The sequence below is a fragment of the Vanellus vanellus genome, assembly GCF_965231255.1.
Source record: "Vanellus vanellus genome assembly, chromosome: 2".
Taxonomy (NCBI): Eukaryota; Metazoa; Chordata; class Aves; order Charadriiformes; family Charadriidae; genus Vanellus; species Vanellus vanellus.
The window spans coordinates 145,310,697-145,325,676 of record NC_138906.1 but is presented as its reverse complement, the minus strand read 5'-3'; the positions used below and the strand labels follow the sequence as shown (position 1 = coordinate 145,325,676).

Sequence of the window (14,980 nt, the reverse complement as noted above, 5' to 3'; positions counted from 1 at the left end):
GCCTCGTGGCAGCTAGTCTTCTACACGGTTCTGCTAGCTTTTCTGCTGCTGTGTCAGACACTCCTGTTTTCGGGTATCGCGAGCAGCATCAGCTGAGAGCGGAACATCTGCCAGCAGTGGGTTGGCAGGGCGTGCTTGCTTGGGACACAGCTGGGGCCTGTCCAGCGCTCTACAGGTTTACTCTCAGAAATTGGCATTAGTTGCCCCAAGTTTCTGTGCGTTCTCATACTAAGTTGATGTCAGCCAACAAAATTCAGCCTCTTCTGCTGAAGTGAAATCTCCTGTCTGAACAAAAACAAAGCAAAGGCATTTGGATACCTAACATCAATGATTGTATATTTGTATTAAAAATACATTAAATACTGCTTTAAGTAACTTTCCTTATGATGAAGGAATTAAATTATTAATAGTTTATCTCGGCAACTGTCTCCACTACAGCTAGGTACCTTTATTCATCTCAATATTTTTATGAGGATAAAACTCGGGTTCAACTTACTCAAAATCCAGGTTCCACTTGTTCAACACATATTTGTCCCAAACAAGTTTAAATTCATAGGTACTTTTAAAAACGCAGATAAAATAAGTATTTTATTTCTGGATATATGGACTTAGAGTAAAGGGAATCCTCTACCCCGCTGTGTACCAAAGCAGCTCTTTTTTCATAACACATCCACTGTAATGGTGAGTTCCAAGCTCAAAGGACATCCAATGCAACCCCCCCACCCCACCTAAGAACACAGTTACTCCCCGACCACACCTCAGGCTGGGTTGACCTGTGTTGGAAATGTACAGATTGTCTTCATACAGGATGCGCCAATAAAATATCCATCTAAGGAGGGATGGTGGGAGGCAGGTGGGAGCAGGAGTGTGACCTCTCTGGGTAATGATGCTTCAAGCCAGCCATTGTCCTGGGAAGGGGAGCGTTCTTGGAGTGGTAGATACTAGACAGATGGACAGAAACTGAGGGCCAGAATAGCTTGTTCCTATCTGAACAGGCCCAAAAGTGAGAGGTGGTTTATTTTGTGATGGGTTTTGAATGCAAACAGACACAATGCCTCACTCCGTGTGTGGATGCATGCTTTGAGACCCACCTTCACCAATATCTCATTCTCGGTTTAACTACAAGACTCTGAACAGGCTGCTCAAATCAAGCAGAGATAATACAGCGTTAATCATCTAAACTTTAAAAAAAACCCCTGTGATTCTGCAAAAGAGTCAACATGTTACTATCAAAACAAACTAAAGTTTCGGAGTCCTCTTCCGATCCTCTCTATATATTTAGAAGATGGCATGATTCTTACTCAAATTTGCAAAGTTTGTCTGATCACAGTTTGAAAGCTTTGATGGCACATGCTGAAAAGTGAGAAGCTGATATACTAAGAGCTTGTGTAAAAGAATATATTGCTTATTTAAGGACAGGTACAGTATTTCTTAGAATCTAGAGGAGCCAGAGCTGAACAAGTCTACGGAGTTTCAGAATCTGCATTAAAAGTCCCATCAGGAAAGGCTGAAGTAAAATTCCACTTAGCTTTTAGTGGTTGAACGTGTGTTATAAAAATCACAGACTGGCAGAGAAAAATTGATATTTCTACTGCCAGAGCTGTTACAAAAATCAAACCATGAATTGGGAGAAGTCACGTGGCTGAGCACCTGTAACCAGCTTTTGAGATGATAAAAGAAAACTTTAGACTCTTTGACAGCTTTTCCATAGATATAAAATTCTGTCTTTTTTTTTTTTGTATTTTCAGGCTTTTTTTTATAAAACCACTTAGAAGCTGAAAAAGCAGGAAAGCTTGTACTCTTCCAACCCATAGGAAAAAAGAAGAAAGATTGAGACCTATTGGTTTTAAAGTCTTAGCAGACATTGTGATTGGAATGACTCCATTCAATTCAATAACCAGCAAAAATGCTTTTGCCTAATAAATAAGTTGCTTCCAATAATTACATATGCTTTAAAGTAAAAATGTTTTTGCTAATCTTTGTTCTGATGTGCTTAATATATTTTACTTTATAAGAAGTGCTAATTTTATGCATTCTTAATGAAATCTCAATTTCCATTGAAAAGCAAGTTGAAACAAATAAAATCTATAAACTGAATCAGATGGTAAATAAATATTTATTTACCATTTTTAACATAACAGAATGGAAAAACTAGAATATCAACATGGGAGTTGAGCTTTCTGACAGCAGAAATATGTAAATAGTGTGTGCTTTTGCCGAGTAAAAAGAAGTACAACATTTACTGTAAGGATTAAGTTAAGTTACAAGTTAACAAGTTGTCTTGTTTACCAGCCAATGAAAACCAATTTTCTCTAGGAAAATATCTAAGCACATGCAAAACAAGGTGAAAGCTGATGATTTAAAGAAAGGTTTCTTGCTGCTGCTTTGACTGTAGTCAATAATTTAAGATGACTGTCATTCTAAGGGAAGGTTTTCCTACAGGATAATGAACGGTTCCTGAAGCTTTGCCTCACCAGCATGAGGGTGGCAGAGCCTCATGCCAGAGGCACCAGGTCAAGGCAGGGTCCTTCATTTGAGCATTTTGGTCTGAGCAGGAGTTAAACTGTGCCCTCAACCATCTGAGACAGCCCCAGAAGCTGTTCCTTCTCAAGAAGAGGTTTTTCCCTGAGTCCGCATTAAGTCAGCTGGCACGGCGGGCTGGTCCAGAAGGAAGCACATGCTCCGCTTCCCTTCCTTTCACAAGAGACTCTTCTGTTAGTTCTGTGGTAACGAAAATTATAGGCATGAATGATGAAAACTGAACTTCAGACTGTTTTACATTCTTTCAGTACTGTTCAGTGTGATGACGGTTGTTGACTTTTACCCTGCCGCTATATTTAGAAAGGGGAGTAGGAGGGAGATGAGCATTGGTATTACGGGTTATGACACAAAAACATCAAAAAGTAAGTCTGTTCCCACTTCTCTTTGGTATCCTCTGGGGAGCTGTAGTGTTTAGAGAAAGCTCCTGTTTCACTGCAGGAGCTCAGGAAAATAGGCACCAAATTTTGTTTGGACTCCAGGACTACATATGGGCGTAGAAGGTGGGTGGGTAGTTAGGACACAGAACTTTTTCCTCCACTGAGCTTAGTTTCCCACCACTAAATAAGCTCCAAGTAGCTTGTCTGGTGGAATTATTGTTCCTTATATGTTAGTGCTTGGTTCATTTTAGGACTAAAAATAGAAAAAAAATCAGAAGCTTCCTCTGCATTCAACAAATCGACAAAAGATTCATGGGAAAAAAAATTGCATAATGCCCCAGAAGAAATCTAAATTAATTAAAGTCACCCCCTGCAGAGAACTTGGGCTCTGTTTATTTTCAACAAACTATTATAGGTTTTGCAAAATTTGTCTGGAAGTTTTTCACAAGCATTCCTACTTCCTCTCACTCTGAGCCAGGGCCGAACTGCCAGGCTGAAGGAATTCTTTGGACCTGACCTTCTGCCATAAGAGATAGTGGCTCTCAGACCCAGCCCAACTACAGCACAGTTTCTAAGCTGCAACATGAATTAAAAAACTCAAGAGCTCTGCAGGCTGTGCCATAAACACATTTGATATCAAAGAGTTAGAGGTAGTGAAAGCTTGACATCTCCCAAGCATGGACAAGAAATGGAAAGTTGCTTCAATACACAACAGCACGTCTCAACTGCAAAGCCCTGGTTGCACATCTCATCCATTCCTTCCCACCTCCCATGGACAAAAGAAAACCCAGACCCTTCCAAGCTCAATGGGGCACCCTTATTGTTGCCTCCTGCTGCCCTGCCAGCACCTCCTGTGGGTAGCAGAGGGTGCATGAAGGTCAACCTTGCAGATCCTCCACCCATTTTGCTGTACCAGTTCCTCTGTAAGTCCAGGGGACCAGCACCCAGCAGAAGCTGCGACTGGCAACACGTGCAACAGGTAGCACAGATCTCCGACACGCTGGGAAGCTGTATGCAACCAGGAGCATCTCTCAAGGTATGACACCAACATCTGCCCACTTTTCTGCCTAATGATTCTCTCTGTTAAGAGCAAATTCTGTGTGATAGCAACCACTCAAGAAAACAAAATGCCTTCTAACTTCCAGTGGAAAATGTGGGCTGTCAGGACAGTTTCTCTCCCTGTCTTCTTTCCACTCACCCCAAATTAACATCTGTAGTTCTACATGGGGCCTCTCCTGCCTGCTCCCCTCCCCCCCCCACTAGAAACTAAGCTCAGATACTGCAGAGACACAGCGGGTTTTTCAGATTTCCACCCACGCAAGCAACTACTCCGCACATCTGATGCACACGTGAAATTGGTTCACAGGGGGCAGGGCAGGAACCCACGGTGCCGTTTCTAGCTCTACTGAACTTAAGTTTAATCATCTGCTTGTTTTCAAAGCAAAAAAAAAAATATACAATTTTTACTTCAGTTCACAGGGGAAGAAATCTCAGCAAAGCATCTTTTCCACTGGCAGGGTTGGGTTACAGCTCCCCCGCTCCCACCCACGCAGCCGAACCCAGCGCCTGGTCAGCCCAAGAGGCAGGAGGAAATGAAATGCACATGTCAGCATCCCCCTCTCCCCCTCCAGTTCCTTAGAAAAACCACTCTTCTGCTTCAGCCATGAACCATCCCAAGACCAGAAGACGTGCCAGGAAGGGGGATACTTGCTGTATCTTTTCTCAGAGAAACTTTGCAGCAAAGTTGTCCTTCCTCAACCTGAAGAAAGTTTTGGAAAGGCAATGCTCTAAAATTTCACAGCACGGAGTTTTCACACCAAGGTTCAGAGCTCTGTCATACACCAGTAAGAGCTTAAATGCAACGAAACTAGTATAAAGCTCATTAAAAATGGACAATAATATTGTAAATTCCTCAAAGGAAGTGATGCCAGTCTGATTAAGCAAGTGCTAAGTAACAAGTATAATTGATTGCAAATTTAAAAAAATAATCACTGTATTATTTCCATCTGTAAGAATAGTTTCCTTAGGGATCTTTTCTCCCTCAGATTCTTTTTCCCCTTTCTCCTTGTTTGCTTACTTGAACAAAGACTGTAATACTAAGCGTGCTATCATCATTTCCCTCGCACCAATAGTTTTTGTTTAGTGTTTATCTGGATACTTCTTTCCTTACAAAAGTTTTCTGTATTCTGTATGTTGCTTAAAAATAGTATCCATCATTTAAGACTGCACTCCACCATCATTTCGATTCACAGCTCCAAGGGGAAAAAAAGAGCAACAAGTAGCCAAAGTTACAAATACGGCATTCTCTTGTTAGGAGAAACAAGAGGACAATTTTTGGTTTTAATTTATCCTATTTCAGTAAAGTGCAATGCTCAAAGTGAAGAAAAAAACTAGCAACGCAAGCTGTAAACATGAGCTACAATTCACTTTTAAAGCTGAGGAACAAGGAACTCAACTACAGAAGTTATTTTTCCACGAATAAAGCAAAGGCGATAGATTTCTGTTAACATAAGCTTTATGTTACTTGCATCAGGCTTCATTTGCAAAGAATCTAAGAGGAAGTAACCATTTATAACCCAGAGTAAGTCAAAGCAAAATGGCATTTTGATAAACACTGGAGCCTATCGATCACAAGGAGGCGCCGGCTCAGGTTGCTGAGGAGTTTCAGAGCTGCCCCAGCAGCTCCAGTGGAGAAGAGGCAAGGGTCTTTCGGAAAAGCCATCCCAGAGGTAGAGATGCTGCTGTTAGCTGCGGGCATGCGGCGCAGCATCCACAGCCTGGCACCGGCACTCCCAGCTGCCCGGCAACATCCACGAGTAGCCAGAGTATGGCTAGAAACACATCCGGGAAGGGGAGAACAAAAGGGAAGGAAACCCAAAGACCAGCTCGTGCTAGGAAGCCTCAGTGCAAGAGACGCGTGTTCAGCTGCCCATTTCTTCTGAGGAGCGTTGCTGGAAGCCGGGTGTCTGCATCAGCCTGGCGCTCAGACTGATGAAAAATGAAGCGATGTCTACAGTCGAGGTGATGGCTCGGTTAGATTTTTTCCCTGATAGTAAGGCTTGGCACTGAAAAAAGAATGGCAAAGAGATGGCGAAATGATAAATGCTACTGTCACGCCCGGTGCACGTCAAAGAAGTCGCCAGTTTTTGTGAGGGAGGGTGAGAGGACTGCATTACTTTATGTCTGTGTACGTGGCTGAAGCATTAAACCTCTTCTGCATGTAACAGAGCAGATAATGGATGTGTAGGGGAAAAAACGGCGAGTGGTGAAATAGAGCTGAAACTTTACCATAGCTTCGGCTTGTAAGCATATTCGGTAGCCTCCGTAGTTACAACAGATGTCTACGTTAGATAAAGTGTTCTGTACGCTAGGGAAACAGGCAGAGCCTAACATTTAGAAATCAACAGAAAACAGCTTCTTAATATCAATTTGCTTACAAAGAAGGAGGAGACAACTTACCTGGTGTTGAATATTTACAGCTATACTTACAGTGATATTCATTGCACCCTTAAAGAAAATTCAGATCTACTCCCTTAAACAAAGTGGGCTTCAAAAAACTGGATGTCAGACTATACAAATAAAGTATTAGTTTAGGCATGGTAGACTTTATTTTGGCACTTTAACAAATGCTTTATTTTACAGCAGTGGCACAGCATTTGCCAGAAATTTTCTTTTCTTGGCACAGTTATTTCAAGCAGTTATTTTGCTAATTGAACTTCACTAAATATTGCACAATAAGATATACCTGTTAAATTCTTACCCTGTTTTTACTTGTTGAAATTGTATGGCTTTGAAAAACTTGCCAGTAACTATAAGTAATTTAAAAAGCAATATATTAAATATTTTAGCACAGGACAGCGTTTGTTTGTTCCTAAATGACCACTGAACTTGGGACAGCAACAAATACCAGTTACGCAACTCTTATCTGAAGAGCTCCCGGATCTTATTTACAATACATTGCCATTTCTGAGAAGCAGTTCAGCTTGACGTCCTGAACACCTACATTTTGGAAATCTGAAAAAATGAGGAGGTTAACAGAGCAGAAGACGAAGCCATTTGTCTGTTACAAAGCATAATATAAGGAGGCAGACTATCGTCTTCTCCACGTGCCCCTCTATCCAACACCTATCTGCGGTCTAAGCAACAGAGCCTTTTCTCTTCTACTTGGAATATTTCTTTCTTCTCTTATGAAGACATTCCGCTTGTCTCAACTCTTCTGCTGGAGTCCGAACAGAATAAACCAAAATTCTCCAAAAGGCAGGGGAAAAAACAAACCGGAACAACAAATCAAAAACTGATATACACAATAAATGAAACCGGGTACTCCTTTGAATTTTACAGGATGGAAAACAACATTTGCAGCAAGAACAGGTCTGTGTCAATACTGCCATTAAATATAATGCAAAGGTCAAATGACTCGTAACTCATACACCGGATGCAAGACTTAAACATTCCCACTTTTCTCAGCAATAAATCTGGTCCGAGGATCAGCCTGATCAACAGCCTCTTTTTTTTTTTTTTTTTTTCGGTCTGGATTTTTAAGATCTACTAGATGTGTTCTGTAACATCAAAACATAAGCAAGTAGACATAAAATGAAAAGCGTAGAAAAGTATATCACAATGGAATTCTCAGTATTAGGCCACATGATTTATTCAGTAGTGTTTATGTTCCCAAATTACAATTATGTCTATCCATGTAAGACTACAAAAGTTACCATTAGAATTGTCTGTGCTTATAAAATACCAACATTTTCTTTTACTGTTATATACTCATTAACACCAGTCTGCGACGAGTTACATATAATCATAGGCACTTCAAAGGCTTTAAAAGACGTTTACAACTTAAATGCATTTTTAAAGAACAAAAATTTAAACCCCTACTTGTACCTTCAAATTGCAAATAATTAACAAATACAGTGGCCATAGAAATCTGCAGCAACTTCTCAAAATACTGTTAGAGTCTTTGGGTTTGCTTAGGTTTGTCAGTAGCTTACTCCAAATCTTCCTTACAGGAGATTTGTTTAGTAAGAATACGACTATACAGTTTGTAGTAATAATCCAATTTTACACATTAATTTGCTGTTACAAATCTCACTGAAGCTACAGGTACGCTGAGAAACAATGCAAAGTGTAAAATTGATATTCTGACACTTAAATTTATACAAAGTGGAGGTTAAAGTTTACATAGCTGAAAAATTACATTTACACTAAAAGTTACTCTTATCTGAATTATCCGAAGACAAATTGCACCATGACAACTACAAAAAGGCATTTTTTGGAAACAGATAAATTAATGAAATAAAAACTAACTTGTAAGATCAATCTGAGACATGCCGACAAAAATTAAACAACTTTCATTGAACCATAGGATAAAACAATCATTTTCATTATTTTATATTTATGCATAAAGTTTTAAAAATGATTCAGTGAACATCAATGGTTTTATAAAATAATGCTTTGCCACTGTTATTCACAGAACACTGCAAATGTTAAGTTTTAATTTTACATTTTTAAAGGAATACATGAAAAGTTTTAAATACAATGGGATTTTATCATAAAGGTGCCATAATGGCTCTTTAATGAAAAAAAAAAATCTTCATTATTCTATGCAAAAGCTTTATTTAAAAAAGTTCAGTGATCTCATAAATAGAGACACTAAATAGGAATTTTATGCATAAAACTCCTTAGTAGGTGCCTTTTGATAGGCAGCACAGGATGGTTTACGTTCACCGAGGTCGTAGCTGCCTTCATCCTTCTTTCTCATGCGATATACCAGCAGCAGGATAAGGAAGATTGCAAAAAGAAAACCAATAACTCCACCAGCAATAACAGCTGTAATCAAAGAAACAAAGAGATTCTCAATATGCCGGAAAAACAAGTTTAGCACCATGTTTCATCTCACACAAAGACTCTGACATCGTTTTCAAATCACAGAAAGGGGCCCCCATTATGCAACCGTCTTGATTATTAGTATCCTGAAATATAGTCTTAGAAAGCCTGTTTGTGTTTATGAAGGGAATCTTTAAAAAGCACATTCCACCTACAAGTGAGTGATCCAACAATCCACAGTTCTAAAAATGTTATCAAAAGTTTTCCAAAATCTCAAGTAAAAAAGCCACCCATACTGCCAGAGCTTAGTTGTCTTCATTTATAATTTCATAGTATAATAAATATAATGGTATCATATAATAAATATAACGGTATCATATAATAAATAATACCTAGAATAACAATATAATAGAATATTATAGAATAATATAATATTATTTTATATTTTTATAATATTCTATTGTTAAATAACATTTAAGTTTCTTTCAAACTCATTTTTCAACCATTAACATTTTCAGCCTTAAAAGAACTATTCTGTCACACTATCTAAGAAATATATTTTCCCTTTTCTCCATCAGTTTTCAGTCTGACTCTGAAATGAATTTCCTATTGATGAGGTAATAGGAGAGAACACTCCACAGAGACGTAGGAACAGAGGCATTACGTTCATCATGCACTTGCAAGTGTGTAGAAATTATCAACTCCAACTAGACTTCAACAGCAAACTTGCATGCTTCCACTGATGTGGATATTAAGGCTATTTCACATTTTGATGCTTATAGGAAGATGTGGTACAAAACTGTATGACTTTCATGGCTCACAATATTCCCTCCGTGAACATGGAGAAAAAGTATACCTGTAAACACTGTTCTTATGCCAAAAAAGCCCCCCATGTAGTGAAAACATTGGTGGCCAGCCTGTGCTTCCTTGGGTTATGCATGGAAATAGACCCTCTGTATCCTAAGGATGGCTCTCATCCATCCCTCTCCGTCCACCCATCCACTCATCCCGGCCATCAGCTCCTCCCAGGCAGTGTTCATCTGCACCAGACAGCGATGTGCTCTTGGGAGTGCAGGCGAGAAATACATTTCTGCACCGCAAGCATCAATCCAAACTGCAACTCCCTTTCTGAGCAGTGGAAGCTCCAGATAGTCAGGAGGCAGTATTCAACTTGCGGGCGCCAAAGCAATTTGCAAGACTTCACTATTAAATAACTCCAGAAGACGCCCGTTTCATTCTCATCAAATCAATCACCGGCTACCCTCTATGAATGTGTTGAACAATCTACCAAGGAAACACAAATGCTGAGTTTGCATTATTTGATATGGATCCCCTCTGTTTTCTGTGGTGTTTCTGGAGAGACAGACCTTGGCAAGCAATGCCTCACCTGCCAGAACTTCTGTTCTCTGGAAGAGGTTTTCTGAATGCTTTTCGGTGAACACATCGGTGTCATCTCCTGGCTCATCACTCTTTTTCTTGGCATCCATCTCAGGCCTTTCCTCTTTATCGATTTCTTCAGGTGACTGTGGCACAAGAAGGAAAACAAGAGCATCGCTTAGAGACAGTGAGTATTGCGAGTCAGCACAGTCACTGCCCACCACGGGCAGCCACGAAGCTCTGGCTCCACACGCGTACTCCACCATACCTGCAAACACAACACATGGGAAGCTTTTTGACCACAGAAAGCCGTGCTAGACATTGTAACTCAACCTATTTGTTGTCACAACGTCGGAATAAAAAACACTATCCATAAGTTTAACCCCCCCCAAAGTATATTCTACAAACAGCTGTTAAGTATTGCCTGTGTTTATCAGAATAACGGCCTCTGAATAAAACAACAATTCTAAAATTAACACATCAGGTACATTATATTCAGAACGCCTTTTAGGGTAACTTAGACAATATTACCTATGGTGGTAGAAGGAAATACCCAAATAGTAAATGGAACCTGGCAAGTGTTCAAACTACAGCCAAACCACACAATGTTCTCCTTTGAGAAAGGAAGTTTCATGCAGAATTTTTGAATAACTCTTTGAGACGTGTAAAAAAGGTACAGCTCAAACTCAAAGGTATCATGAGAAACTGTCTTGTGTATCATGAGATATTCTCTTTTGCATCTCTTTTCTTTCATGTGAAACCACCAGACGTCCCCACACAGACTTTCTAGTAGGAATGAAACCGAGAAGCTCTGTATTCATTTAACAGGCTGCAGTAGCATTAAGTAATGTTTGGGGGGGCTTTTTAATCCATATAAATGGATTGGCGTACAAGTATCTAAAGGGTGGGTTGAAGGAGGATGGAGCCAGGCTCTTCTCAATGGTTCCCAGTGACAGGACGAGGGGCAATGGGCACAAGTTAGAGCACAGGAAGTTCCGTTCAAATACACGGAAACACTTCTTTACGGTGAGGGTGACAGAGCACTGGCACAGGCTGCCCAGGGAGGTTGTGGAGTCCCCTTCTCTGGAGATTTTCCAGACCCGCCTGGATGGAGTCCTGAGTAATGTGCTCTGGGCAATCCTGCTTTAGCAGGGGAGTTGGACTAGATGATCTCTAGAGGTCCCTTCCAACTCTGATAATTCTGTGATTCTGTGATTCTGTGAAATCAAACAAAGTTAACATCAAGCCATCAATGGGGTACCGCGGAACCATTGTAACTGGTGTTGCTCTCCAGCCACACACCTTCGTTTGCGCAGGCACCCTGGTCTGCATTTTCACCGTAGTGGTCTCAGCCCTAGATGCATCACTAGTTGTCGGTAACTTTGGAAGTGTTCTGGATGTTGTTATCACTGCACTATCCTCATCTTCTTCAGCACCTGGAGACAAAAAAGGTGACATTTCGTTGGCCTGTGAAATTCTTCCAGACCAATTACGTTTTTTATTATGACCCCAAGGTAGGGGTGTTTGCACAGCCCACTCTACGCAAATGACCTAGATGGCAATGCCTGCTAAGGTAAAGATGCGAGTGCAAAGAGCGTGACCCACACTGTCAGGGAGACATTCGCCCCAGGTGATCCCGTGGAAGAGGAAGGGGGGCTGTAGGCCGGATTAAGCAGCAACCAGAAAATTACCACAATATTTTTGAAATAGAAGGAACCAGCCTGGAAAGAATTATGCAAAAACCATAAACACTTGTAACAGGGGGAGAAACCCTGGAGAGGAAGCAGCAGCCATCAGGGCTGGTGTGACCCTGTCTGACATGGCCCTGTGGGCTCTGCTGGGGCTTGGCAGTGCCACCCCCCACCCCGTGGATGTCCCCAGCAGCCACCTCCAGCTCTCCCACAGCCACCACGGAGGCACCCCTGGAACGTGCACCCTGGTGTGCAGGGTCACCTTCTGGGGGTGGCAGGAGGTGGTGGAGCCCCAGGATCACATGGGACTGGGGGCACCCTTGACTCCCACAGCGGGGGTGTGTGGGCAGAGGCTCCTGCACACCCAGATGAGGGGGGCTTGCACACCCCATGGCCTGCAAGGGGGGGCGTGCGTGTGTGCACCCAAATCTATGTGTGTTTGTCACACACATTGGGATCAGTTACAGAAGGGGGGTTGGAAATCTGTAGTCGCATGTTACCATTTTATAAGTGGCTGGTATTGTGCTTATCTGTTGTATTGCTGATATTAAGTCACAGGTGTAGTTCAATGATGGCCTGTTAATTGCATATCACCAATAAATAAATTAATAAACTTCTTTATCCTGACTTGACTTAAACCACATGAACTGAACAGTTATTCCCTGTAACACACTGCTTCAACAGCAAAATCTCTCTTTTACAGCAAATGTGTTAAACCCTCAAACATAAAAAAAAAAAGTAGTTTCTATCTACAGGAAGACCGTTATTACTTTATGTTTCAGTCACTAGGAATTCACATGTCTTTAAGCTCCACATAATTCAGAAGCCTTTTTATTTTGAAATAAAAGAGTAAGAGGACAGAAAATCCCCTAAAGATGACCTTAAATTTAATTTCCTCCACATTCAAAGCCCTGCTGGAGTATGAAGGCTCCTTTAGAATAAGATAATGGGCACGTCTAATAAATATCCTTTAGTGATACTGGAAGGAAGAAGACATAGACGAGAGACTAAATTATTACAAGGCCTGAAAGAGGAAAAGAATCAACTTATTCTTGGACCACTCCTTAGGAATCTCAGTGTGTTCTGCTCATTACAGACACCGGTTACCCAAGTAACTATTGGGTAATAAATCCACCAAATGTGCATTCCTAACAAGTAAAAATGTATCCTCTTACAACAGGATAGTATGACTCACTCATTCCAAACTGACTTTTTATCTTGTTTTTGTAGAGAAAGAAAACAGGCTGAATATACGAGCACAGTAACCAAGTTTTGAACTCACAGTCCAGAGTTATATACATTTGTCATTGAAAGGAAGGGCATTAACAAGACAATAACCAAAACATCTTTCAAACTGTGGAAAAGAAAATTTGAAATCATTAAAAAAGTACTACATTAAAGCTACCAGCACAGAATAATACTGGAAAAACCTTCAGAGATACCAAAATTACAGTGCAACCTCCAGAATAAAGACCTCACAACAAGAATCAGGTATTTTCCTGAAATGCTACTCAAAGATCAAAAAAACCCAACATCCTGCTTCAAAACAGAGGTGAGGAAAGACATCCAACAGGAAAATTTTTCTGGCTTTGCCTCAAGAGTTTTCTTTGAGAAATAAGGGCCCAATGGATAGCTTAGCCTGCTTTACCTTCCAAAGTTCCTCCAAATTACACAAGACTTTCACAGTCAAGGAAATTAAAATTGATGATCAGATCAGAGATCTGATAAAACACACTTTGAGAGTACAGAACTTTATTTTCTTCTTTTTATGAAATGATAAGTCCCATTTAATCATAACTGCTCCTCCAAATCCTTAAATGCCACCTTCGCTTCAGGCAATAGTTGTGTCTGCCAGATAAAATGGTGTATGTTACAGGTCTGAACCTCTCTGGCTACGGAGGATGCAGATCTCTCAAACAAATCTAACTCCTGGACGAGTCACTAGATTTGCACCAAAGGTACCCAACTCCTCGTCCACACAGCCTCACAGGAATCCTGACAATCCTCAAAACATTGGGGCACCTATTGTTTAGGCCTGACTCAAGTACCCACTCAGATACATCCCCATGGCTCCTGCTTTCTAATTAGCTTTATCTAGACAGGTATCTTGCTTGGCATGGAGTAGGTCTAAACAAGAGGAAGGCATTTCCCTCGCTAAACTGACAGTAGTATTCTCAGAATTACCCATAAATAGGACTGAGGGACCTAAAAATCTCTCTAATGCTCTTCAGAACATAGCAATAGCATTTTACATAGTATCATGTTCCCTAAAAGGAAAAAAAAAAAAAAAAAGAGAGAACTACCCCCCTTCCTGAATCCAAATAGGATTGGAAAGGAAAAAAACTACAAAGTGTCATGAGCATAACTTCCAACTAGGTTGGTGAGAGGAATACTGTGAAATGGTTGGAGTATAAGAGCTTACTTCTTCCTTGAAAATATCACTGTCTCTTTATATGGTTTCTGGATTTGGCCAGCTTGGCTGACAGTGCTGGGTATTAACTGCCTTGAGTCCCTCTACAAATAGATACTGCCCTCTTAGTGAGGGCACCACAAAACCCCTGCAGTAATTAAACCCATAACCACCTCTGTGGTAAAGAACTGAGAGCTCCTGACGACCACACGCTGTCTTTTATCCACTGCAACTTCTTCAGGACAACTGCTATCTTCATAGTGGTCAAAATAGCTTAAAATCGTGCTGTAGTATTGGAAATACGTAATATAGCCCTCAGTGATGTGTCTATTAGCTGCCCCTTGGATGACAGGAATGCAAATACTCTTTCACATTCTTGGTGCTTGAGGAGACTTGTCAGGAAATCAAGACTGTGCCATCTTAAATCATTATACACTACAAAAAGCCCACAGTAGTTAGCACTCTGGCTTGCAAAGCAGCCAGTGATTAACTCTTCCTACCAAACAAATCCAATCATTTCAACCTATCTTTTGGGATCATGTTTGCTTGCTGTTGCACATTGCACTCTGGCAGTACTGCCACCACAAGCAAACTTGTCATAAGGTGGGCACACACATACTCACCATCTCTTTCACACCTTCCATCTCTATCATCAATGTGGCGCATACCAGAATGGCATTTTTAGCTGGCTTCTCTCACCCCCATTCACGTGAAAAGCACCCAGCACAACTCTTAATCAACACAGCATTAGGCAG

The 14,980-nt window shown here is 40.8% G+C and overlaps 1 protein-coding gene across 1 annotated transcript in view; it reads right to left on the bottom strand.

Moving 5' to 3' along the window:
* Nucleotides 1-6,507: 6,507 nt before the first annotated feature.
* The window catches only part of SDC2 (syndecan 2), a 61,161-nt gene continuing 52,688 nt past the window's right edge, over nt 6,508-14,980 (bottom strand). Inside the window, exons 3-5 of the mRNA XM_082499564.1 lie at nt 11,427-11,560; nt 10,135-10,270; nt 6,508-8,750 (exon numbers count right to left, since the gene is read on the bottom strand). Coding sequence (XP_082355690.1) covers nt 8,587-8,750; nt 10,135-10,270; nt 11,427-11,560 — 434 coding nt within the window. The 3' untranslated portion in view covers nt 6,508-8,586. The remainder of the gene's footprint in view (nt 8,751-10,134; nt 10,271-11,426; nt 11,561-14,980) is intronic.